This window comes from Equus caballus, chromosome 7, assembly GCF_041296265.1.
Source record: "Equus caballus isolate H_3958 breed thoroughbred chromosome 7, TB-T2T, whole genome shotgun sequence".
In the NCBI taxonomy this organism is placed as follows: domain Eukaryota; kingdom Metazoa; phylum Chordata; class Mammalia; order Perissodactyla; family Equidae; genus Equus; species Equus caballus.
In genome coordinates, this window is record NC_091690.1 from 81,146,951 (window position 1) to 81,170,096 (window position 23,146).

Genomic DNA, 23,146 nt, shown 5'->3' on the forward strand with positions numbered 1-23,146 from the left:
ATGGTTAAGCTCTTGTTAATGTCTGTCAACTCTTTCTGTTCTCCAAAGTAGTAAGATGATTGAATGCTCTTTTAAACTTTCACTTACTTGTTTTCTAGAATCCAAAATGATAGAAAAGCATGGAGGATACAAATTCAGTGCTCCAGTTGTGCCAAGTTCTTTCAATTTTGGAGGCCCGGCACCAGGGATGAATTGAGTTATCACTTTCTTTCCTGCTGTGTGATTGTAGTGAAGAGCTTGTGTTCCTCCTAGTAGCGGTTCCAGAACTGGTTCATGTTATCTACTCTAAACTAATTGATCAATAGATGGACAAAAAAAACCCAGAAGGTGGGACCTGATCATGCAACTTGGCACTGAAAAAGAAACCAGAGGGATTGGGGGAGGGGAGGTACTTGGGGGGTATTTTCTTTATTTTTCGAAGAAAGTAAGATTCTGAGTGAAAGTTCAAGTGACACTGTGGAAACTGAAACAAGAGGGGATGTCATGAAGGCAGCTTTTCTTTTTCTGAGGAAAAAATAGGCATGGGCTACAGGACTATTTAAAACGTCTCATTTACAGTATAAGCTCAAAGGTAGATGTAATTTTTACACCTATGAGTATTTGTCCGATTTCTGTCTCTTCCTCACCATTGGGTATCTATCCTTTATATGTAAATAAGGTAATCGATAGCCTTATTCAGTCTTCATCATTTTCATTCATCAAAGATGGTTCCTATGTAGATTATTGGACATTTATTGTAGCACTACATAACTGATTAAAAAAAAATCTGTAAATGAATTAGCACTTTCATATTGAAACAAGCCTGCTAGCCTATGTATAAAATAGCAAAATGTTTGCTGTTTATAAAAAGAAGGGATGTATTGGGGTGGGGGGCAGGGGTAATTTCAAGTTATTAATTTAAAAATGAACTAGCAATTTTGTACCTGATGACTTTGTGGTGCACTCACCTCTGATAGTGACTTGAATTCGGTATGTTAAAAGGGGTTAGTGATAACTTCATTGCTGCTAAAAAATGGCAACTCCCTCTGTGTCGTGTTTTTTCTTAAAGCTCTCAGTGTACAAGTGGATATTTGGATACGAGACTTTACTGTAACAAATAAGAAAGGTGATATTTGAAGCATGTAAATTGGATATAAAGTTCTACTCTTAAAGAGTTGATCAAAGAGTATGGCTAAACATCTATATATGCAATCTATTAAAAGAACTTAATTCGGCTATTATGTCTTGATTTGATTGCAGTTTTTTCCTAATTATAAATTTCTTTTCTCGTTGGCCTGTTTTTATCCTGTACCTAGAAAGCGTGCAAAATGCACACCTTTAAAATTTGGCATTTAACACCTGCTCACCCCCCCTTTCCCCATCTCTCCCCTATCCCTCGTGTTGATTGTGGTATCTGATCTTAACTAGATAGGCTGAAGGTACATGGTTCCCTCCGAAAACCACTCTTGATACCACTGTAAAAACAAGCCAGCAACAAAACAATGTAGAGAGGTTGGCTTGCTTCCCTCTCTCCTAACAGCATGTTCAAAAATAAGCCTTTATTGATCATAAACATCTGTCAGATGAGTCATACATTGGGTTATTTTTTATATATATATGTATACACACAATTTCAAATTGAAAGCAACATCTCAATGGAGTCAAAACTATTAAATGCTGTTGTCTATAACAGACTAGAAAATTTATAACTGTAAAAATGAAACAAATGCACATATTGATATTTAAAATGCATAATGAAGAAAACCCATTGGTGTTGTGTTTTTCTTGTATGCCAGTAATTAAGCCACTACTGTTGGCACTGTTTGGTTTTCTATTTTAACACTGAAGGAGTGAAAGTATTTCCTATATTTATGAATTTACTATGAAAATCTTGGCAAAAACAGAAAAAAAAGAATTGTCTAAAATGTGTGGGTGAAAACTGTTAATCAAGTGTGTTTCTACTTTTTTTCCTCTAAGTTGGACACCATCTGTATACCCTAGGTTGCTTAAGGGGATTTCACTATTATATAAAACCAGTAAAATTAAAACGGAGTAGTTGTATATATGCAACATTGTGTACAGAGGGGAGATATTGAATAGTATTAAACATTTTCGTCTTCCTTTACCTTTTATCCCCTAATACCTAGTCTACTTTTTTAAATTTCAGACTTCACTGCTCTTTGAATTGATAATTCCAATTTTCACATTGTTATTGGAAAACCATATCTAATAAAGGTTTAGTTATTCCCATGCACAGTATGAAAATTCTCGTTTGCTGAGGTTTTATTTCAAGAAATGTATTTGGCATGTCTTTGAGAACAAGTTTATTGTCTGCTGTCATACAATCTAAACTAATCTCCATTTATGGATTTTAACTTAAATTAAAGACCTTAAAATTAAACTATATTTAATATTAGTGTTCAAATGGTAGTTTCTAATGCATCAAATATATACCTCAATTATTTTCAGTATTTCCTTAAATTTAACATCAAATTATAGTTTTCTTAACAGATTATGGATCTTGATATGTGTCACTGTTTCTAGAGTAGGTTGTACGAGGGACTTCTGGATAATTTTTTGAGCGTATTTACAAACTTGTAATTAGCCGCATACAGATTTTATTTGTTTAACATACAGCTTTTCCCAGAGTTTCACTGACCTATAACTTATATTTATTTTTTGATTTATAAAAGTTAATTCTGATTTTGAGTTTCAGTATTTGTCTTTTTTAATGGCTGATAGCATAAAATCTTCACTTTTTGTAAACTTAAACCATCCTTTTTTAAAAAAAATTCGTTGATCAGTATTAAATAAAGGAAGTTAATTTGTTTCTCTGCAGTTAATAAAATGGTGATTACTAATCTACACACTTTATGAAGATAATGACTGCTCTGCTCAGCTCTGGAAGAGCATAGAGCAGTGGTGGCCAAACCACAGCCCTATAGCAGTATGCTGCTATTCAGCCCTACATGTAGCCCCTGAAGCAAACATGAAGAAAAAGGCATTAAGGACTGTATTAATATGACTAAACCATGTCTTTGGGAAAATCTAGCACAATGCCTTAAGCATAGTAGGCATTCCCTAAGTGTTTATAAAATGAATGACCTAAAATTACATTAAAACATATCAGTTATAAAAATGTCAGTTCTGTTCTATATAATTTAAGTTTTGGTGAAGATTGTGACTGTTAACATCCCTTATGAATTCTAGGTTTTATCCTCGGTGTGGTTGGCCACCATTGCAATAACACCTTGGTGCTTGTGGTTCTTACAAAGGGAAACCAGGTGCCCAGCTAGAAATCCAGGATTTTATCACTATGGGAGGAGTAAAGATCTTTCAAGTAACTTTTTCTGAGTAATCCCCCCTGCAGGTTTTTTAAGGCACAGGTGATAATTGCTTTATATATTTATAGATCCTGCTTTCATGTATAGATTGAAATTTGTCAATTACACTCAATATTTGAATCCTATATTTAAGTGTTTCCTATCAGAGTCTTTTAAAGTAGTTTCTTTTAAAATCCTTTTAATTAACTCAAACTAGAAATACAAGGAACTTCCTCAAACTTAATAAAGGGCATGTATGAAAAACCTAAAGCTAGTGGACTTAATGATGAAAAACTAAAAGCTTTTCCCCCTAAGATCAAGAACCAGACAGGCATGCCCTTGTTGCTACTTCTATTCAACATTATACGTGAGGTTCTAGGAAGGGCAATTAAGCAAGAAGAGGAAAAAAAGGATATCTAGATTAGAAAGGAAGAAGTAAAACTATATTTGCAGATGGCATGATCTTACAGAAAACCATAAGGAATATACACACAAAGAGCTAATGTCTTCTTTAAGGTTGGAGGACATAAGATCAATATAGAAAAATCAATTCTCTTTCTACACAGCAGCAATGAAAGTGAAATTAAGAAATTTCCATTTAGAATAGTATAAAGAATGCTTAAGAATAAATTTAACAAAATGGAAAAGCCCTGAAAACTACAAAATACTGTTGAAAGAAGACTTAAGTAAATGGAAGGGCATCCCATGTTCATGAATTGCAAGACAGTATCATGAAAATGGCAGTACTTGCAAAATTGATCTATCGATTCAGTGTAATTCCTATAAAATCCCAGCTACCTTTTTTGCAGGAATTGACAAACTGATCCTAAAATTTGTATGGAAATACAAGGGACTCAGAATAGCCAAAACAATCTTGAAATTGAATGTGATTTAGTCATCATGATAATAGTGCTAGTATAAGGATAGACACCTTAATACTGACCAGTGGAATAAAATTTACAGTCCAGAAGTAAACCTTTAAATTTATGAACAGTTGGTTTTCGACAAGGGTGCCAAGCCATTCAGTGTAGGAAAGAATCATCTTCAACAAATGGTTCTGAGATAGCTGGGTACCTACATGCAAAAGCATGAAGTTGGATCCTTACCTCACACCGTATACAAAAATGTGGTTCAAAGATTTAAGTGTAAGATCTCAAACTATAAAACTCTTAGCAAAAAATATAGGCATAAATCTTTGTTACTATGAATTAGGTTTCTTGAACGTAACACCACAGCACACGCAACAAAAGAAAATAAATAAGTTGGACTTCAAAATTTAAAACTTTGTGCTTCGTAGGACACCTTGCAGAAAGTGGAAAGACAAACCAGAGAATGGGAGAAAATATTTGCACATCGTAAATATATAGAGAACTCTTAGAGCTCAACCCAAAAAAACGCACTTTAAAAATGGGAAAGAGGGGCCAGCCCCATGGTGTATTGGTTAGGTTGGCGCACTCTGCTTGGGTGGCCTGGGGTTCACAAGTTCTGATCCCAGGTGCAGACCTACACGCTGCTCATCAGGCTATGCTGTGGTAGCAACCCACATACAAAACTGGAAGATTGGCACAGATGTTGGCTCAGGGACAATCTTCCTCACCAAAAAAAAAAAGATAAAAATGGGAACAAATCTGAGTAGATGTTTCTCCAAAGAAATAAATGGCCAGTACCATAGGAAAAGATGCTCAACATCACTAGTCATTAGGAAAATGCAAATCAGAATCAAAATGAGATAATGATTTCACACCTACTGGCATGTCTATATAATCAAAAAGGTGGACAATTATAAGTATTGGTGAGGATGCAGAGAAACTGGAACCCTCATACTTGCTGATAGGATATAAAATGCTTCTCTGTTTGGAAGTTTGGCAGTTCCTAAAAAGGTGGTAAATTGTGTCACCCAGCAATCCCACTCCTAGATGTATGTATCCAAGAGAAATGAAACATATCCATACAAGAACTTGTATGTAACTGATCATAGTACCATTATTATACCCAAAGGAGGAAACAACCCAACCAGCCATCAACTGATGAATAGATAAATAAAATGTATTAATCATACAATCACATACTTGGCAATAAAACAAATAAGTAGCATTGTATGCTACAACATGGATGAGCCCTGAAAACAAAGTGAAAGAAGTCAAATGCAAAAGATTCCATTTATATGAAATGTTTAGAATTGGCAGATCATAAAGACAAAGTAGATTAGTGGTCACCGGGGGGCTGGGGGAAGGGAATGTAGAGTGACTGCTATTGGGTACAGGGTTTTTTGAGGGGATGATAAAAATATTTTGGATTACATAGTGATGATAGCTGCACACCCTTGTGAATATACTAAAAACTGCTGATGAAGTGTACACTTAAAATGGTGAATTTTATGGTATATGGATATCAATTTTCAGTTTTCTTAAACTAAGTCTCAAATTTGGTTCAAGTTCTCTAAAGGGTAATATGAAATATTTATGCATTTACTACAACCTAACAACAATTTTACTCATGATTATGCAGCTGACTCCATATTAGGGGAAAAACAGACATGGCACCGCTTATCAAGCCATGCTGTGGCAGGCATCCCACGTATAAAGTGGAGGAAGATGGGCACAGATGTTAGCTCAGGGCCGATCTTCCTCAGCAAAAAGGATTGGCAGATGTCAACTCAGGACTAATCTTCCTCAAAAAAAAAAAAAAGTTCTCACTTTGTCTCAAAGAGTATGTTTGTCCAAAAAAATAAAGTCACTTTAAAAACAGTTGTTTCGTTCCTAGACTACCCACTATTTAACTGTACAGCTGAAACACTGCAGACGTACTATGTGTATTAATGAAACTTAGTTTTTCTTTTGTCTGGAATGCTCTACTTTAGATTTAGATTAGAAGCCAAAATGAGGGCTAGAATCTTGTGGAGATAGCCAGTTTCAAAGGGTCAACTGGAATCTTCAGGGGCTTTAGAAGATTTATAACATTGGAAATTGAGTGTAGTTTTCCTCTTTTTTGCCACTAAAATAAACAACACATTAACCACACTTGATAAACCTTGGGGCTCACTATTGGGTGATATTTTCAAAGATGGAATGAATGGGGTTAACAGGAGGCCAGCGGGTAGAGTTGGTAAAAACAAAAATTGCATTCCTACTGGAATTGCTATAGACAACCTTGAAATAGGGCAATCATGCAATCAGCCAGTAACAAAATATTACCAGTTGTATTATACCCCTGCTTATGTCAACATGTATGCTGAGAACTAGTTTGCCTGAAATTGGAGAGGAATGTTTTAAGTAACCTAATAACACATTTCCAAAAGAATGTAAGCCGATTAATCCTTTCAGTGTGGAAGCTGAGTGAGAGATTAACTGAGTTTAGTCTACAGGCCAATAACTCTTAACCTCTGGGTCCATGAGCCCTATGAAACTGCAAATTTTTTAGTATATTTTTCATAGCTTTCTTCTGAATCTCCAAGAGTTATCAAAGTGCTTAGTAACCACTGCTGTAGATCATTAAAGTGAGAATTGGAGAGACATGGGTTAACATTTATCAAGCACTTAAAAAGCATCTGATAGGCCCTGTGCCACATTCATTTACCTACATTCTCATATATCCTCCCAATCACACTGTCAAATAAATATGTGGTTTTCGCCTTCCAGATAAGGCAACAGGTTCTGAGATAAGTGATGCCTCTACAGTCACAGCTCTCAATGGAGAGCATCTACTAGTTTGGTTTTAAATTCTTTAGTGTCTAAAAAAATCTACAAATGCATGATAAAAAAATTCAGATTTTTCACAAATAATTTAATACATCAGAATCACCTATAACACCTCCTCCCAGAGATACTTTTAAGAGTTTAATACATAATTTCTCAGTATCTTTCTTTATACATACACTAACGGTTATGTCATTGTACAAATAATGCCAAAATGAACCAATTTTCCAGAAAGTTTTGAGTTACTGAATTTATTTTTATTTTTTTTAAGAATTGGCACCTGGGCTAACAACTGTTGCCAATCTTTTTTTTTTTTTTTCCTGCTTTATCTCCCCAAACCCCCCCTGTACACAGTTGTATATCTTAGTTGCATGTCCTTCTAATTGTGGGATCTGAATATTCTTTTTTTTTTAAAGATTGGCACCTGAGCTAACATCTGTTGCCAATTTTTTTTCTTCTCCCCAAAGCCCCCAGTACATGGTTGTATATCATAGTTGTGAGTGCCTCTGGTTGTGCTAAGTGGGATGCTGCCTCAACATGGCCTGATGAGTGGTGCCATGTCTGCACCCAGGATCCGAACCAGCGAAAGCCTGGCCCGCCCAAGCAGAGCGCACAAACTTAACCACTCGCCACAGGGCCGGCCCCTGAAATATTTTAAGAAACATGATGGTAACAGTTTTTGAAAGGAGCTAGAAATAAATTAACTTATTCAGAAAACTGGAAAAACAGTCCAGCTTTTTGTAACAGCCTAGACTAACATTGATTGGAAGTGAAATATTTTCAAGCCATTAATCTGATAAAATGTAGTAAGATAGAAGGTACAAGAGGTGATTTGGGGAAAATCTGAAGATTATGGGTGGATCTGAATACTACATACATTTGAACTGTTCTACAGTCACTGGTAAATATTAACACAAAATTCCATTACCTGTGACAAAAGCAGAATTAAGGTTTCTCTCTGAATCAGATTAGAATCATAGCATCTTATCCACCACCACCATTCAATTGTTAAAATCCCTCGGTAGGTTCTGGGGATACAAAGATGTCCTGTAACTGCAACCTACAATTATAGGGTGATTTTTAAGTTCCTTTTGAAATTCTGTACTAGTGTCTTAATGAGCAGACTAAAGGCATAAGACTTAGTAATGAATTGGCTAAACTGCATAAAAGTGTGTTGATTCTTTTCATAACATTTCTGATCACAAAATACAAATACAATATCTGGAAGGTACAGAAAGTATAAATTAAAACACCTTGTTTTTCACCTGAACTGTACTTGTCTGTGACAAAGGGAATCTATCCATTGGGTAGGAGATTTTTAAGTGAGCCGGTTCCTCCAGTTTCAAGTAACCTAATCCAATTCTATGTGTCACATCTTTCATTTTTTATAAGGGTGTAAACAATAACTACTTTAAACTTCTAAAGAAAATGTATTCAAACAAAACTCAGAGTCCTTTTTTCGTCCGAATGGCGTTTGGGCACCAATTATGCAACTATGCCTTGGTTGGGCTCAGTCTGCTCCCTACTCCTCACCAAAAAGGAGATAACGTTACAATCTCAAACTGGACTCAACTGTAAACCAAAACATTTTAATTATCCTCTCTTAGAAGGCTGGCTATGACATCCTTTTGATTTAACACCTTGGCCATTCTATAGTCACCTGAAATGCAAAGACACTAAATCAAACATCATCCTGCTCTTTCCACTTTTTCTAAATATGACACAAACCTCCTGAAAGGGGCCCAGCCTCCTCATTCTCTTAATAACTCAATTCTACACCTGAAATGCCCGATTTAGCAAATCTACAGTCTATACACTTTATCTCATCTTTACTTCGCCTGCTTGCCAAAGAAAATGAATACTTACTGAATACTCCTGAAATGACTAGTATTCCCAATAGTTCAAAATTTGGGTTGAGAGCTACAAGAAAACATTACCTAAACTTCACAACTAATTTGTATCCATTGTTAACAGGTTTGGGGAGCCCGAGTCAATGCTTTTCCCACCTTTTTAACTTTCCTTTAATTCAGGACACGCAAAACGGAAAGTAGAAGAGAAGGCAGAGACACCATTACAGACGACTTCAAATTTTGAACCTAAATAGCACGAAAGCGCAAAAGCATCCGCAGTGTTTCCCAGCAGAGTTCAAGACCACCGCCCCGTTGACAGGCTCCGCCGAAACTTCAGCAGGAGCAGGAGGCTAACCTCCCACCAAAGGGGGGTGCCCCGGGGACTGGAAGAAGCGCAGGCAGGCTTGGCAGCCAAGGACCCGCATGCAGCAGGTCTCGGGAAAGCCCTCGCCCACGACCAAAGGCCTCAGCTGGCGCCGAGAGCTCCCAGAGGACGGTCAGGCGTCCCATCCTGTCCTTAGGCCTCCCTACCACTTCCCTCCCAACGGGCGACACTCGGCGGTCACTAGACAAAGCCCAACCGGTCTCCAGAACGCGCTTCAGCAAGCCCACCGGAGAGCCAATGCCACCTCCTAGCCCCTGTGGGGAAAATGGCGCCCGTCACCCCTTCTCCCTCCCGGCTAGTCACAAGGACCAGCCTCCCTCCCTGGCTACAAAATGGCGCCTCCCGCTGGGGCCCCAGAATCAGCATAATTCACTTGTCAGCCAGGCGGTGTCGGTCTGGGATGAGCGGTTCTGCCGACCAGTCAGACACAGCAACTTTGATTCCGCACTTAGCGCAAGCCACTCAGGCACCGGCCGTAAGGCCAGGCGAGGCTGACGTTTCGAAGAGGGGGCGTGGATAAGGCGGTCTCCTCTCGCGTGGCCTAAATTTGAACCAATGGCAAGCAGGAAGTGGCCGGTGAGTGACGTCATGACAGCCCAATGGAAGCTGGGGGCGGGCTTCAGACTCGGTATGCGGGTTGCGGGGCCTGGGGGCCGGGCGGCTGTTTCCTGTCCTGGTGCATGGTGGTCGGACGAAGGAATTGTTGGAAAATTTTCTCGGAGGTTCGTATATAAATGTGTTTTTACCCAGTGTGCATTATTCTCCGCCCGGCCGCCGCCCTCAGCGCGGCGGCGCGGGCCCGCTTGGGCCTGGGCTCTGACTCCGGCTGTTCAGCCTCCGCCGCAGGCCCTGCCGATCCTACGGCCGGTCGCGGTAGCGGCGCCTGGGCAGAAGCGGAGTTTATTAATAACCCGCGGCCGCCACTCTGGGGTGGCGGAGCTTTTCTCGCTGAGGACGCAACCCCCCCCACTTATCTCTGCGCGCTGCGCCCCGCCTGTTCCCCTCAGGGGACCGCGCAGGGGAGGGAGGGAAGGAAGGGAGGGTGGAGCCCTCGGGAGCCTAGCGGCGCTTCTCGGCTTGACCTCCGCGCGGAGCGAGTCCCCAGGCGCCGCCGAGGCGAAGCTCCGCGGGCGGACACGCCGGGCCGCGGGCCGCACCAGGCCCCAGCTGGGGCGCCGGCGGCGGCGCTGGCCGAGGGCCCGCCTGCACATCGCACCCAGAATTTCCTCCCACCCAGATCGTACACAGATTTCTTGTTTCCCTCCCTTTTTTTTTTTTACATTGTAGGTTACTGAGGCCTAACATCGAATGTTAGAAATTGTCAGTTTTATCATTCCTCTTTTTTCTCGATTTTGGCCCAAAAGTGAATGAATCCTTTACTTGCTTTGTAATATTTTATTGTGGAACGTGAACCAATTTTTATTCCCCCCCCTTTTTTTTTTTTATCATTTTGTTTTCCGCATTAATGAAGTTAAGCAAAAACTGGGAAAGAAAGTAAAACCCATTGTTTGTGTAAGATCAACTTCAGCTTTTGCTTTGGCAGTGCCTAATCAGCTGGCATAATCAAATGGGGATATAGTGAAAAATCATAGGTTCGAGATTGTGCTTGGCTTCGTCCGGAATCTTGCTAGAGGATGCGTGTATTTTGCTGTAGTTGACAAAAATATGTGCAATATTTAATATTTTCTCTTGCCCAGCGTGTAGTGTAAGTTCATTGTTAAGCAATAAGAGATTAGGTGCTAAGGAGATCACTGAAAGCTCCGATAAGATGCTTAACTGATTTTCTCTAGGCGTATTTTGACTGATTTTGAAATTCACATTATTTGGCAGCATTTGCGTGCCTATTTTTCCATAGCCCTCGTTTATTTTTTAAAAATAATAGCTTTGTTGATATAATTCACATTCCTTACAATTCATCTAAAGTGTGTAATTAGATAGGTTTAATATATTCAGAGTTATGCGACGATCAACCCAATTTTAAAATATGTTCATCACCCCAAAAAGAAACTCTATACCCGTTAAGTTACTCCCCATTTCCCCTTAAACCTGCCCCTCCCCAAACACTAATCTGCAGATTTGCCTATTCTGAACATTTCATGTAAATAGAATCACACAGTATGTATGTGGGCATTTGTAACCGGCTTCTTTCACTTATAATATTTGCAAGGTTCATTCATATTATAGCTTTTATCAGTATTTTATTTCTTTTTATTGCCAAATAATATTTCATTGTATGGACATAACACATTTTATTCATCCATTCATCTGTTGATGGACATTTGAGTGGTTTCCACCTTTTGTCGGTTATGCATAATGCTGCTATGAACATTTGTGTACAAGTTTTTGTGTAGACATGTTTTCATTTCTCTTGGATATATATACCTAGGAGTAGAATGTCTTGATTATATCATAACTCCATGCTCAACCTTTTCAGGAACTGTCAAACTGTTTTGCAAAGTGGCTGCACTATTTTAAATTCCTACCAGTGGTGTATGAGAGTTCCCATTTTTCAATATCCTTGCCAACACTTATTATCAGTCTTTTAGATGGTAGCCATCCTAGTGGGTATGAAGTGGTATTTCTTGTTATTTTGATTTCCATTTCCCATTGGCTAATGGTGTTGAGCACTTTTTCATGTGCTTCTTATTGACGATTTGTATATCTTCTTTGGAGAAATGTTTATTTGGATCTTTTCCCCATTTTTAAGTTGTATTGTTTGTTATTGAGTTGTAAGCTTCTGTATATAAAAGTCGCTTGTCAGACATATGATTTGCGAAATGTCCATTGCCCTTTCCTGCAAGTTGGCATGTTGCTGTGAATCTTGTTCTTCGTGGAAAGATGACCTAGCTGGATTGGGGAATTGGGCCTCTACTATTACTTTGGCTGTTATGAATTATTTATAGTGTATATGCAGTTTATGATCATATGAGGAGAACTTTCTGAGTCCTGAGGTTTTCTTTATTACTTAATTTTGAAGTTTTTATCTAGTGTTGTTTTGTTTTGGTTTTTAATCTGAGGTTTTACCTAGTTCTGAGTGGTTTTGCTCCTGGCTTTATTTCAGGACATAGTAATTTTTTAAAAGTTGGGTTCTGTGTGTCATTACTCCTTTCTATGCTTAATTTGCATTTTAAGGGACAGCTTTTGTGAGACTGTTTTAAACTTTATTGTACTACTAATCAAAATGATGTTTTTAAGATGGATTTAGACTGAGAAATCTCCCTCTCTCTCAAGAAAAAAAAATTTGAAAAAAAATGATACACTTTTCTCCATACTGTCCCATAAATCTAATCTCATTTTAAAACTATGCTATAGTGGGAACTCTGCACCCTCTGGAAATAACTTGTCCATTAATGAGTAGACACAGGCATTTAACTACAAACTACATTATCTGTGCTTAAAATACCACTTTACTCAGCACTTAACTTTGGCTTCGGAGAGGGGAAAATTCTACTTTCTACCCTTCTTGTGTTCTTATGGCTAGACTAATAATAAAACTGACACAAGACCAGATTAACAGGAGAAACCCCAATTTAATATGTGCGTATTGGAGATCATAGTGTAATGATGCTCTCTGAGATGAGCAAAGCAGGCTGCTTTTCTATCTTTTTATACAAAGAAACAATAAGTTTGTGAGGAATGACAGGATGAAGAAACTTAGATTTGGAGTATGTAAGAAGAAAGGAATTTGAACAAAGTTTAGGCTTGAGGTAGTAAATTAGTAAAATTAACAAGGTTTGCTTATGTCGGCTTCTTGGCCCTGGATTCCCTAGCTCTGCTGATAAGGATGTCTCTCTCAGCCTTATCACAGGGAGGGCACCCTTCACATGGGAGATTTATATCCTGCTTTCAGGGAGAACAGAGAGAGAAAAGTCAGGATGCCCTTTTTGCTTCTCAAGTAACTTTAACTTAAAATAATCAATAGGCCATTGTGACATATTTTGGGGTGGCTTGCCATGGGCCCCAACAGTTCCCTTCTCTGAAATTTCCCTGAAAGTTTAATATATCCAAAATTGAGCTGGTAAATTGTTCCATTATTTCATTGAATAGGTCACTTCAGTTAAACAGTTTTGTCTCATTTCAGAAGGTGGTGATGCAGATGGATTCCCAAAGTTAGGTCTCTGGTCTAAGCAATCAGGTATTTAATAAGAGGTATTTCTATGGAAACAAAGAAAAACAAAGGTTAATGGTTGGAGCAAATTATAAACCAGTTTCTGAGCCTAGGGGCAGCCAGTCAAGAAGATTGTAGATGTTCAGGTCAAAGCGTCTTTTGCAGTTTGAAATGTCTCTGATGATGTCATTGGATGTTCAGGTACACTTTCTGAGTGGTTCTTACAGTAACATGCATGAAGGTTATCTAAACATGAGCTATTGTGGAGATCTCAAGTTTATATCAAGTTGTTCAGCTTCAGTTTGCAAGGCTTCAGGGAAAAGGGCAGCTTTAGTTTTTATGATTCCAAGTCAAAAGTGGGAGAAAAATTGGAAACATTAGTTTGTACAGTTGTAGCCAAATATTGGAGGATACTAGAATTTAGGATCCAGTCCAATTTTTAGGTTAACAACAAAACTTGAAGAAAAATTAACAGCACTAGAATCTAATATTGACAAATGTGTATTACAGTTTCTACTGAAACAATTTTTCTGTCTAAAATCACCCTTATTTTTATCAAATTATGTAGTCAAATTAAGACTAATTTGGAGAGTAAGTCTAGTTTCAATAAACTTGGCTCACTTATTTACATAAGTACAGCAAGAATAGTGATTGACATATAGGCTCTTTTAAATTTGCTTTGCTGGAACTTTTTGTAAGGAATCTCCAAATTGAACTTTTAATGGCCTCTTGAGGATAAAACTCCAAGCAGATATTCTGCCTGCAATACCTATACATTGAGTGAATTCCTCTCCTCTTGAGGGTCCCAACATAACTTGCACCTGCCAGCAAGTGACCTTCTTTACTCACTTGGTTAGACTGTGGGGAACTCTGTAAGTGGGGTACGAGGCTGTTTCTTCCCAGGGGTTTTATTGGCTTCATAGAGTCAACCTTAATTCCTTAAGCTGTTTGGTCATATCTGAGTTTATGCATGTCTCTCTCAAATATGGCATTCCAGTCAAAGCCTTGGTAATATAACCAGTGTTTCCAGTTGTGTCCTGTTACAAGGAGAACAGATTTTTATTGAACTTATGCAAATAAATATGTTGTCATGACAATAAGAATACTCACTGAGAATTTCTGAATTCTGGAGGGATCGGGTTAGGGAGAAAAAAGTGATTGTTTCAATTCTGCTTAAAAAGGTATAATTCACCAAATTGCTGTAAGTCATAGCTTAAGAGAAAAGAAAAGAGTTTCCTTCAATCTGGAAAACCAAAAGATTTTTAAGAGGTAATATTTCAGATCAAACGTCATAAAAATTATAATCATCCTCATCAGTTCATTAAGTTCCATGTAACTAATTCTTGTTCTGCTCGAATCCAGTTTTTTCATTCTCTCAACTTTGCCTGGCAATTGAGAGTGATGGGGAGTGAAAATTCCAAGAAGTTTGCAAGTTTTTCATTAAGGCTCATATGATTTGCCCAGTGAATGCCTGGATCACTGGAGATTGTGGATAGTGTATCCCAAGTGGGAAACACATTTTCTAATAGTTTTGTTTGGCACTGTGACGGCATCAGCTTTGTGGCAGATCAACCCATCTGGAAAACTTACATACGATAACAAGAACAGATTGATAACCCATACTAAGTGGCAGTTGATGAAGTCCAGCTGCAGGTGCTCAAAGGACCCAGAGGGAGGAGTTCTGTGGTCTCTGGGCACAGAAATAGTTTTTCCTAAGGTGGGTGAAGGAATGTAAAAACTAAAACGTGGGGTTTGCCAAGGAGCTGGGAAGAACCAAGCGACTGTCTTCGTTCTCCATAGCCCTGACTGTTTGTTTACAGCTATTGTTTACCCATCTTAATTTCTCTGATTTGGTATGAAGCATTTTGCAGAAGCATCAGAGCAACTATAAATGACCAAAAACTTAAAAATGGTTTATTATAATGCTATTGATAAAGAAATTTTGTTATTTCTGTTACATACAACATTTTACAATAACTAGAATTATGACTAATAATGTGATACCAGAACATGTCAGATTTTTAGGAATTTCACATAATTTCTGGAATTCTTATATACAGTCCTACCTAACATGAAGAAGGCTTAATGTTATTTCTTATTTGACAATGCTTCCTGTGTAATTTAACATCTCAAATAAGCCTAATTAGTTCAATACCCCTCTTTTTATAAGGAGAGAGAACAGATCTTTTGAAATATTTCAGGGGTCTCCTGAAAAACCCAAAGTTAGCTAGAGGTCAAAAAAGACTTCATCTAGAATTTGATTTTGGAAACTTCATCAAAGATATCAGATGTTTTAAAACACTTGCCTGAATAGGATCACAGATCATTATGAAACTCAATATTTAATTATCTTTTTTACCAAAGTGACAAAAGATTTCAAAGACAAAATAGGTTACATAGCTGTAAAACCGTAGTTCTTTTTAATAGAAAAGACTCAGCTTTTAACATAAAGCTCAGGAAATAGTTCTGATAAAACAGAAGGTCCTAAGCTTTCATAGTTATAAAAACCTTTCACAATCCCTTTATCAGGAGCAGACCAATACTCGAAGAATACTTTCTTTTAAAGGGATGAAAAGAAAATTAAGTTCTGGTTTTATGTAAATAGACTATTGATATTAAAGCTTATTTTTAAAATTCTTGAAATAATTTAATTTTTGTTAACTTGACCATACAAGGTAAGATTTTCTCTCTCTCTCTGTCTCTCTGTCTCTTTTTGTCCTTTTAACAGAGAGAGAAAAACTCAAATTTTAATTTTGTCCCAGCTTACTTTTGATATTAAAACTCATTCATTTAATTAAATTTATTCCAATCTCAATTAGCCCTCAGCACCTATAAAATTCCTTTCCAAAGATTCCTTTTTCTTAAACCTTCTATAACTTTTTACATCCATTTTAGTTTGTCCCTTGGTCTCTTTCAAATTCAGAATAACCAGCTTTATCTTGGGACAAAATTATTTTCCTTTCCACAACAAAAATGCATCTCTGTTCCTTACACCTTTTCTTACCAAAACATGTATCTTATTTTCCTTGCATACAGAGATTTTTCCTTTATTATTTTTAGTAGCTTTAATTACATATATTAATTAGAATTTTTAACCCTTAGAAACCTTAATTTCTTGGGGCCAGCCCCATGGCTGAGTGGTTAAGTTAGCGCGCTCCACTTCGGTGGCACAGGGTTTCGCTTGTTTGGATCCTGGGCGCAGACGTAGCACTGCTCGTCAGGCCACGCTGAGGCAGCATCCCACATGCCACAACTAGAAGGACCCACAACTAGAAATACACAACTATGTACCAGGGGGCTTTGGAGAGAAAAAGGAAAAATTAAATCTTAAAAAAACAAAACAAAAAACCTTAATTTCTAGTTAAGAAGTAATTGTAAACTGTATGTGATATCCATATTCTTTATGGGAAATTTATGAATGCATTTTATAAATTGTAGAAACATGTTTTTCCATAGTGCAATCTTTTAATAAAACACAAAACATGTTTATTAACAGACCCAAATTTGTCTTTTAGTTTCTCTGTAATAAGAAGCTAAAAGTAGATCAACCTCTGTTCAGTAATTAATGTTTTATTATTTTATCTGGAAACGACCTAGATATTCAATGAATTTTCCATCATTTGATTTCATTTAGTAAAACTCTAAAGTTTCAAGTTACCAAAAAGATTTGGGGAAGCTATTTTTAAGTACACATACTTTCATAAAACATAATTATTGCACCTAGAAATTATTTCATTTAACATTTATATAATTCACTTGTTCTTAGCAATTATACTTACATTGTTCATGAAAATTTCATGAGACGTTAAAGCAGTTAGCCATCATCTGAAGTTATTTTTTTCTTGCTGAGCTTTTTTGTAGCAGAGTTAACATGAGCTTATTTGACTAATAACTCAGGAAGAATAAAAGTTGCGCGTCTGCATTCTGTCCAATGCTGGTAACTCTGAAGACATGTCTATTTTAATTAAACCAACAGCTTAAACAAGCTTTCATTTACCAAAGACTATTTTATGTCATGTTAAGTTGAAAAGCATTTGGGTTAGTCTCTATTATATTTAGAAATAATTTATGTAAGCACTTAATAGAGCTTATTAGAAGTTAACTTTAATAATATCATCCAGCGGTAGAAAAATACCGTATCTATAACGTACATGCATGCATATAGACAGGCACAACCAGAGATCTTATAGCTTCTGTTTTAAAATTTCAACCATGAATCAGGTACCATACGAAACTCCCTAGTTTATAAATATTTGTGTCTCTAGCAGATGGAACAAGTTAAGGTTACCTGCTTACAAAGGTTTTTTTTGTTGTTGTTAGTATTTGTGAAGACTTTTAAAGTTCATATTTGCCCTAGACAAGCAATTCTAAGGAATTAGATCTTGGATAAGAGAGCCTTTTCTAGCAACTTGCAATTTAAAACAAAACTCACAAAGTTTATAACCTCTCTAGGAACTCTTATTAAACTAACCCCAACTGCTAAGACTGAAAGAAAATTTTAAATTGCAATTACCCCAAAACTCCTAGGAAAAATACTTGCATTTTTTTTTCCTCTGTCTTTTGAAGTTGTAAATTTTACCATGTCTTTAGAATGTAAACACCTCTGGAAATAGCCCACAATCGCCTGAGACTAAGCCCAGTTAGCTCATCAATAAAATCTGAAGTTCAAGAAAAACAAAGGGAAAATGTTTTGTTTTTTTGTGAGATAAATAGGAGAGGTTTGGGGATTGGTGAAAGGGATTTGGTGGAATCTGAACTGCCTTTAGAGTTGTATTTCCAGTTTTGCAAAGATTTGTAAGATAAGGACAGTTGCTCTACCTTTCTAATTACATTATCTCTAATTTGTTTCTTTCTGTCTGGGTGGGTAGTTTTATCTTAACTTAGGGAAGAAGGCCTATAAAAAAAATTCCTGGGGCCAGCCCCGTGGCCAAGTGGTTAAGTTCGCATGCTCATCAGGGTTTCTCCGGTTCGGATCCTGGGCACAGACCTAGCACGACTCATCAAGCGGTGCTGAGGTAGCATCTCACATAGCAGAGCCAGAAGGACCTACGACTAGAGTATACAACTATATACTGGGGGACTTTGGGGAGAAGAAGAAATAAGAAAAAGATTAACAACCGATGTTAGCTCAGGTGCCAGTCTTTAAAAAAAAAGAAATTCCTATCAGGCTCTGAGTGTCAGCTTCAAATTTGGCCAATTTTTGACGATAGAGCTACTGAAAAAAAAATCCTTCTAAATATCTTCTCAGTTTTCAGCCAGAACAAACAGTAAATATCTCTGGGTGTATTAAACAACTCCATGGACCCAAGAGGCATCCTCAAAGGTTATTACCTTCCCAGGATCCAGAGTCATTCTCAAAGAAAGCCAAAAGAAAGAACCAGTAGCCCACATGTCCCGAGCAGGCAGGAAGCTAAGCCGAGCCCTTAGGACACAAAACGAGACAAGCAAGAAGATAATAGTTATCTCTGGGAGAGAAAGGGTCAGTAACCCATGGGTCTGGATTTGGAAAGTAATGGACAACATGAAATTTTACTTTCTCCTCTTGACTGGGCATTACAGAATGGTCACTGAGTGGAGGTAAAGGGCTGTTGTCCAGGGAATATGAATTCTCTGGGAGGGGTTCTAGGATATATTCACAAAGGATATTATATAGGAAAGCCTGAAGCTGGCAGAGCCTGATTATAGAGCCCTGTAAAGTGAGCTTTACTGCCTGTCCTAGGTGCTTCTGTTAAATTCATTTCCTGGCCTTCAGCATTTACATGAGTAACCTATATCCCCGTAGAGATTAGGCTGGAGTGCTCTCTGTAAATCTTGTGGGGAAAAAGAAAAGCTAAAACAGGCAGAGGGGGCTGGATTTTAAGAAGGGGATTTTACATTGGATTTTTGTTTTAAGTGTAAAATTTTTGTTTTCTCATTTCGTTAGGGAGTCCCTAAGTCTAGCTGTTATTTTTTTTTTTTCCTTTTTCTCCTTAAGTGCTGGGCAACTGTACTTCCAATGTCCTGATTTTTTACAATATCTGCAAATGTCTGAAGGCAAATAAGAAGGGGTCTGAGTGGACTTTGATTTTTGTTCTAAATTCTGTCCTCCCATCTTATTTAGGGAGTTTTAATAGCTAGCCATTATACCAATGTGAGAGCTCTCTAACTTTTTTTTCAGTTTAGAAGTTTTTCCAGTTTAAAGAATCCATTGTCTGGGAACTCATTGACATTGAGTCTTAGTAGAACTCAAACCAATACGCCTTTTTGTGGCTTAACCATGAATGCTAGAGGTGTCCCAAACGGAGCGTGCAAAGGATGCAACCCTCCCAGGATCCAGAAAGTTCACTCCCAGAGTTAGCCTAAGAACTCTGAGGGCCCCTGTTTTTAAACAGCTGTTCCAAAACACAGGGAATCACGTGCTTTCCCTCTTTTGAACAGAATAGGATGTTTAGATTTCCTAAGCTTGGATCCACAGCCTGTTTGGCTGCCCACCGGATGTATATGCATCCTCCAGCTGACAGAGATAAAAGGCCATTTTTGGGAGGAAAATATCAACAAAATCAAGAGTACTTGTCCCCAGTCTTTACTCAAGTTGCTTTTGCCCAAGAAACTACTTTCATAAATATTTTCTCCTGTTAATCTAAATTTAGAGAGAGAGAGAAAAAAAAAAAAGAAAACTTTCACCATTTTTGTTCCCATCACATCCTGCAGACAGAGATCTGGGAGGCTGACATGGTAAGAAAGCTTACCATTTTTTTTTTTTTTTGCCAGCTTCTTTGTCAGATGTCCCAGGATCTCTTAGATGTTGCAGCCCAAGGGAGAAAGTCATGTCCCAGCGCGTGATTTTCCTGCCTGGCTTGCCACAACTGTTGAGGCGGGGGAAATTCCCCATTCTACCCTTCTTGTGTTCTTATGGCTGGACTAATAAAATTGACACAAGACCAGGTTAACAGGAGAAAACCCAATTTAATATGTACATATTGGAGATCATAGAGTAACGATGCTCTCCAAGATGAGCAAAGCAGGCTGTTTTTATATCTTTTTACACAAGGAAACGATAAATTTACGAAGAATGACAGGACAAAGAAACTTAGTTTGGGGATACATAAGGAGAGAGGAATTTAAACAAAGTTTAGGCTTGAAGTAGCTCATTAGTAAAATTAACAAGGTTTGCTTATGTAGGCTTCTTGGCCCTGAATTGCCTAGCTCTGCTGATAAGGATGTCTCTCTCAGCCTTAAGGCACAGAGAGGGCACCCTTCACATGGGAGATTTATATCCTGCTTTCAGGGAGAACAGAGAGAGAAAAGTCAGGATGCCCTTTTTGCTTCTCAAGTAACTTTAACTCAAAATAATCAATATGCCATTATGGGATATTTTAGGGTGGCCTGCCCTGGGTCCCAACAGCACTGAGTTAAGTGATTTGTTGAGCAGTTTGCATATATACATAAACTTATTATCTTTACTACAGACTTAAATCAAACACTAGAATTATGCCTATTTCGCAGGTGAGTCAACGGAAGTTTAGAGTGACTTGTCCAACTATTACATGGCAAAGCTGGGACTTGAACCTATGATTGGCTCAAAAGCCCAGTCTCTCAAGTGAATTATTCAGTAACCTACCAAGTGCCCACCTCTTTAACTTTTAAAATGTAAGATGTCTGTAGTTCCTGGAGCCATACTGTATCATACTGTATGTATGAGTACTATACATAATAGGGCATAGCATGGATGTCAGTGTGCTATTTATACATATCTTTAAGTTAAATAATGATGAATGCATTTGGCCTTGTATTGAAAATACAGAGATTTATATAATATGGATGTAATGGTCACAAGAAGTTGGAATCATTTAAATTAATGGCAGTTTATACATGCTATATATACACAATACAGTAGCATATTATAAAAAATGAGGCACAATGAAAAGAGCATTGGAATAAAAAAAGACCTAATCTTGAATCCTGTCTCAGGCAATTAACTAGCCATGACCTCATACAAATTGTGTTCATTTGTTCAACAAGTATTTAGTGAGCATATACCACATGCCAGGCATTCTTGTAGGCACTGGGAATTCAGGAATGAACAGGACAGTTGCGGGCCCTGCCATCATGGAACTTAGAGTTCACTTAGAAATTCTGGTAAGTGCTGTGAAGGAGATAGAGTTCTGTGATAGAGAATAAGGGGATGGTGGTAGAATGGGTATTTTAGATAGGAGGTGACAGAACAATATGTGCAAAAGCAGAAAGAGTTAGATGTGTTCTAGGGACTAGAAGGTCAGCATGGCTGGATGAATACCATGGAGGACAGTTGTAAAGCCCTCTGCAGCATGAGTTTTATTAAACTCATTAGACATTTATTGGACATACAGTCTTAGGTGTCAAAATCCCAAAGACCCCTAGGAGCCTCACTTTAGAAGGCTTCTAGTCTAATTGGGAGACTGGATGGAGTTAAAGGACTGGTAAGAGGAGAGAGGAGTGTTAGATATCAGGAATCAGGAGCCTTTCAGCCCTGTGGTTCTGTGAACCTCACTTTCCTCACCTGTAGAAAAAACTGGCATGTTTTGAGTACATCTTGAGTGCTAAGGGCTTTACACACATTATTGCATCTAATTCTTTATATACATTATTTCGTTTCATTCTTACATTATGCTTATGTGAAAGAAGCCAGTCACAAAAGACCACATACTGTATGATTTCATTTATATGAAATGTCCAGAATAAGCAAATCTAAAGAGATAGAAAGTAGATTAATGGTTGCTTAGGACTTTGGGAGGGGGACAGTGGGGTTTTCTTTTGGGAGGTGATAAAAATATTCTGAATTTAAGTTGTGATGATGTTTGTACAACTCTGCATATACTAAACTCATTGAATTGTACACCTTAAATGGGTAAATTTTATGGTATGTGAATTGTCTCAGTAAAGATATTTTTTAAAAAGTGAACAAGAGTAAAGTTCCCCTTGAATAACACATCTCCAAAGCCTGTGTTTACTTTCTTTCTCCTCTGGCAGCACCCTTTTATAGTAGTAGGAGAAAATAGTGCATAAGACAGTTATGAAACTATATAATCAATTCTCACTTAAAACTACTGATAAGCGTTAATAGCAAACATATATGTAATGCCAGCTGCTATTCTAAGAGATTAATATTTATTCTCAAAACAGCTCTATAAAGTACCCTCCTTTTATAGATAAGGAAACTATGGCACAGAGCAGTTAAGTAACTTGCCCAAGGTCACATAAATTATAGGTGGTAAAATGAGATTTTGAAGCAGGCTTTCTGGCTCCAGAGTCCACATTCTTCAGTATAATGTTATACTACCTCTTATAAGCCTTCCTTCCTAGGTAAACCCCACACTTTCTAATCTACCTTTAGGGATGGGGCCAGCCCCATGGCTGAGTGGTTAAGTTCGTGCGCTCTGCTTTGGCAACCCAGGGTTTCGCCGGTTTGAATCCTGGGCACGGACATGACACCGCTCATCAAGCCATGCTGATGCGGCATCCCACATGCCACAACTAGAAGGAGCCACAACTAAAAGTACACAACTATGTACCAGGGGGCTTTGGGAGAAAAGGAAAAAAAAAATCTAAAAAAAAAAAGAAGAAGAAAAACAAAAATAATTTACCCATAGGGGACATCTTCCTCTGATATTTTGTTCTAGTAGCTGGTTACTGTAGATATACTGCTTCCACTCTGGAGAAGAACAGGTAAAGTATGCTGTGATAAGTGTTGTGATAAGTTTTATGATAAGGGTATAGACAGTGTCATGGGAAATATATCTAAAGCATTCTGACCCAGTTTGGGGAGTTCAGGTAAAACTTTCCGGTGG

At 37.8% G+C, this 23,146-nt stretch overlaps 2 protein-coding genes and 1 long non-coding RNA gene across 9 annotated transcripts in view; 2 read left to right on the forward strand and 1 right to left on the reverse strand.

Annotated features, from left to right (window-relative positions):
- Positions 1-2,244, forward strand: part of IPO7 (importin 7) — a 50,322-nt gene extending 48,078 nt beyond the window's left edge. The window contains exon 25 of the mRNA XM_023646027.2: positions 99-2,244. Within this exon, the coding sequence (XP_023501795.1) occupies positions 99-196 (98 nt within the window). The 3' untranslated portion in view covers positions 197-2,244. The remainder of the gene's footprint in view (positions 1-98) is intronic.
- Positions 1-9,740, reverse strand: part of LOC111774351 (uncharacterized) — a 94,827-nt gene extending 85,087 nt beyond the window's left edge. Inside the window, exon 1 of the long non-coding RNA XR_002809322.2 lies at positions 9,606-9,740. This is a non-coding gene — a long non-coding RNA (uncharacterized lncRNA). The remainder of the gene's footprint in view (positions 1-9,605) is intronic.
- A 70-nt stretch (positions 9,741-9,810) lies between these two features.
- ZNF143 (zinc finger protein 143) overlaps positions 9,811-23,146 on the forward strand; it is a 61,903-nt gene continuing 48,567 nt past the window's right edge. The window contains exon 1 of one of the 7 annotated variants that reach the window (XM_070274752.1): positions 9,811-9,954. Coding sequence is in view for 2 of the 7 variants with exons in the window: in XM_023646028.2 (XP_023501796.2) it covers positions 9,832-9,954 (123 nt within the window). In the remaining 5 variants the exon portion in view is untranslated. The remainder of the gene's footprint in view (positions 9,955-23,146) is intronic. The other 6 variants (XM_001504913.7, XM_023646028.2, XM_005612161.4 and 3 more) reach the window with 6 other exon arrangements.